The 3,040-nt window shown below is 27.2% G+C and overlaps 1 protein-coding gene across 1 annotated transcript; it reads right to left on the bottom strand.

Annotated features, from left to right (window-relative positions):
- Positions 1-584: 584 nt before the first annotated feature.
- On the bottom strand, positions 585-2,992 carry LOC106791713 (probable cytochrome P450 4ac1; the record flags this gene model as incomplete). Its single annotated transcript, XM_014757573.1, has 8 exons — positions 585-821; positions 909-1,085; positions 1,184-1,358; positions 1,467-1,535; positions 2,013-2,139; positions 2,229-2,298; positions 2,687-2,777; positions 2,886-2,992. Coding segments are annotated over 8 exons (980 nt in total), but the record flags the coding sequence as incomplete, so codon positions are not given.
- Positions 2,993-3,040: the final 48 nt, after the last annotated feature.

Raw genomic sequence — 3,040 nt, 5'->3', positions numbered from 1 at the left:
AGTGTCATATTTTTCTAAAAATCCTCAAAATGGAGGAAGAATTTTTTTCGGAAATATATGAAGATTCATTGTCAGATCTGGCTATAAATCTCATATATGTATAGGAGTTGTAAAGTTCCATTTCATATTGAAAAGTGTTTTTAAGGATACCATAAAAAAAAAATATTAACTTTTATAATTTGTTATTTGAAGATTAGTGATATAATGTATAATTCTTAATCCTAATATTTACTGTTACAATATACATACATCAACACTGAAATTTGAAAATTATTGACAAATATTTTTATAATTTTAATAAATAATAGAAATATGTGTAGAAAGAAGTATAATTGCAAGCCCTCATTATTGTTTATACACAAGTCCTATGTTCCCTTTATTAAAATTTAATACTGAAATATTAAGCAAATAACACGTGGTGTATGGTTTAGACTGGGAGATTCTGAGAACCTTTGGACGTACTCCCACTCTAAGGCGTCACTTATATTTAGAAGAAAGACGGATGATGACCAATCATGGATCGGAAAAGGACTAGGACCGCCCTGCGTTTCCTTTTTCCTTCCAAAGGAGGCATGATAGTGATAAGAAACTATTGTTGTTGCGACCGATGCCTTAATTACTTTATTAATGACATAGTATCGACAAATAGTAGAAACATTATCTCTTGTTAAATCTCAAAAAATTAGGTTCCGCTGGTTCCAAAGTTATGCTGAATTTTAMGTTAACATTTTCTACTGAAACTGCATCGTCTATTCGAACAGCAAATTTTCTTAACACAGTAGCAGCAATAACCTTCATTTCGATCATTGCAAATTTGTTTCCTGAAAAAGCGATATTCAATAAAAATGTACTTAGTTGATCAACTGTTTAGAATATTATTTCAAGAATGAATAAACATGTGCTTTTACCTATGCATCCTCTTTTCCCAGAACTGAATGGTAAGAAACATTTTTGGTTGTAATTTCCAGGCAAAAACCTGTCAGGATTAAATCTTAAAGGCTCTGTCCAATACTTTTCTTTTCGATGAAGAGTAAATATTGAAAAAAGTACAGAGCAGTTTTTCGGTATTACAAGATTTTCATCCACTTGATAARATAAATAAATACATATTATTCTTACATAAGACATTAATGTCAATCGAAAAAATAATGTACAAAAAATATTATATCATGTGTAAGAGTACCTTTTGTATCGCTACATAGTGTTCGTCCAATAAATGGAATAGAAGGGAATAAACGTAAAGTTTCCTTTATTACTCTTTCCAAATATTTCATTTTGTTGATATCTTCCAGTGTAATAGGAACATCATTAGTATCACTTGAGCCGTAAATATCGTACAACTCTTCGTATGCTTGTTGCTGTAATTAGAAAAGTCGAATTCATAATACAAGTTTTGTACATACATACATTTGATTTTTAAAAGATAATAAAAAATAAGGTAATGTTTAATTGTTATCTGTACGTACTTGAATGTTCGGAAACGAGGCCAGCATTAAAAATAAGAATGTCAGTGTACCAGCAGTAGTTTCTCTTCCCTAAAAAATAATACAAATTGGTTTTTTATTTTTAATGAATAAAAAGCAATTGTCTTTAATATTAAATAGACTACACTTACTGTTAAAATTATTGTATTGATTTCATCTCGAATACCTTGCTCTGAAATTTCTCCGTTCTCGTTAAGTGATATGAAAAGCACGTCGAGAAAAAAACTTTTGTTTTTACCTTTATTATCAGAAGTATATAATATATCATTTAGTATTGTTATAAAAGTATACTATCTATAAACTTATTCATAATAGAACTTTTTATAAAATTGTTATTCTTACTTTTATCTAGTCCTTTTGATTCTTGAAGAATTTTACCTTCTTTTATTGTTTTCCTTTTTTTTGTTACAATCTTGACGAATGAAAAATATATATATATGTGTGAGAAAAATATATTGTTATATTAGAGATCATATATTTGTGAAAGAAAATAACAATTTAACATAAAAATGATCTTTTTACGTATACCTCGCTTGAGATTTTATTAAGAATTTGTAGAAGTGCCTTTATTCTTTTTCCCAGAGATGAATTGTTAAATGTAACGTCAGAATGTAACCATATATTGAGAATTCTTTGCATAACTAAGTCTATCCCTCTAATTCAGAATAAATATAAAAAAGTAATAAAATATGAAGTAACATATTAAAATATATATAAGTATATAAATATTCTGTTAATTAATACTCAATAATATATTCCTGAAATTTTAATTCCAAATTGTTCTGCAAATCAAAATCAATTTCCAATAGGCTATCTGTCAGTACGAAAAGAAAATATTTATTTAATAAATTTCAATCCACACAAACTTATTTTTTAGTCCATTGATATTTTTTTTACTTTTTAGAATCTCCAAATCTCACCAAATATTATGCCCATTGTACATAAACGTACGTAATAATTGAAATTTAGGTTTTTTCAGTTATTAGTTTCTAAATTATTAGTTAGTCTGTTTGAATTTTTTACTATTGAGTCCACATAAGTTGAAATCATTTGTTTTTTGAATACTGGATTTAAGATTCTTCGATGAATTTTCCATATTGACACTTTAAATAAGAGAAAGTTTCTTATTTAAATTTATTGTTTTTTTTTTATTTTGAATATTTCGTAATTAAAAAATTGGGAAATGATACCCTATAGTTTACCTGGAGCAGTAATCAACCCGTTACCGAAAAAAGGTTTTATAAAGTCATACAACTGGCTTTTCTCAAATCCATAAGATCTGTTTGATAAAATCTGAAAGGCAGACAAGAAATAAAACAAAATTAAAATATAACGAGTAAAAAAATATTCAACATTTGTAAGCGCATTATAAGCTGTAACATTAAACTTGATGAATCTTACGCTAATATTTTCAGGATCATCAATGATTATGACCAATTTTGGGCCTATCCAGAGTCGCCACGGCGAAGAATACTTTGCAGATGTTTTTATTAATTTATGAGTTATATCTAAGACGAATTCATTTAATATAGCGATCGCTTAAATATAGATATTTT

Source organism: Polistes canadensis, unplaced genomic scaffold, assembly GCF_001313835.1.
Source record: "Polistes canadensis isolate GaletaPanama2010 unplaced genomic scaffold, ASM131383v1 scaffold_335, whole genome shotgun sequence".
Lineage (NCBI taxonomy): Eukaryota > Metazoa > Arthropoda > Insecta > Hymenoptera > Vespidae > Polistes > Polistes canadensis.
This window is presented reverse-complemented; position numbering and strand designations above follow the sequence as displayed.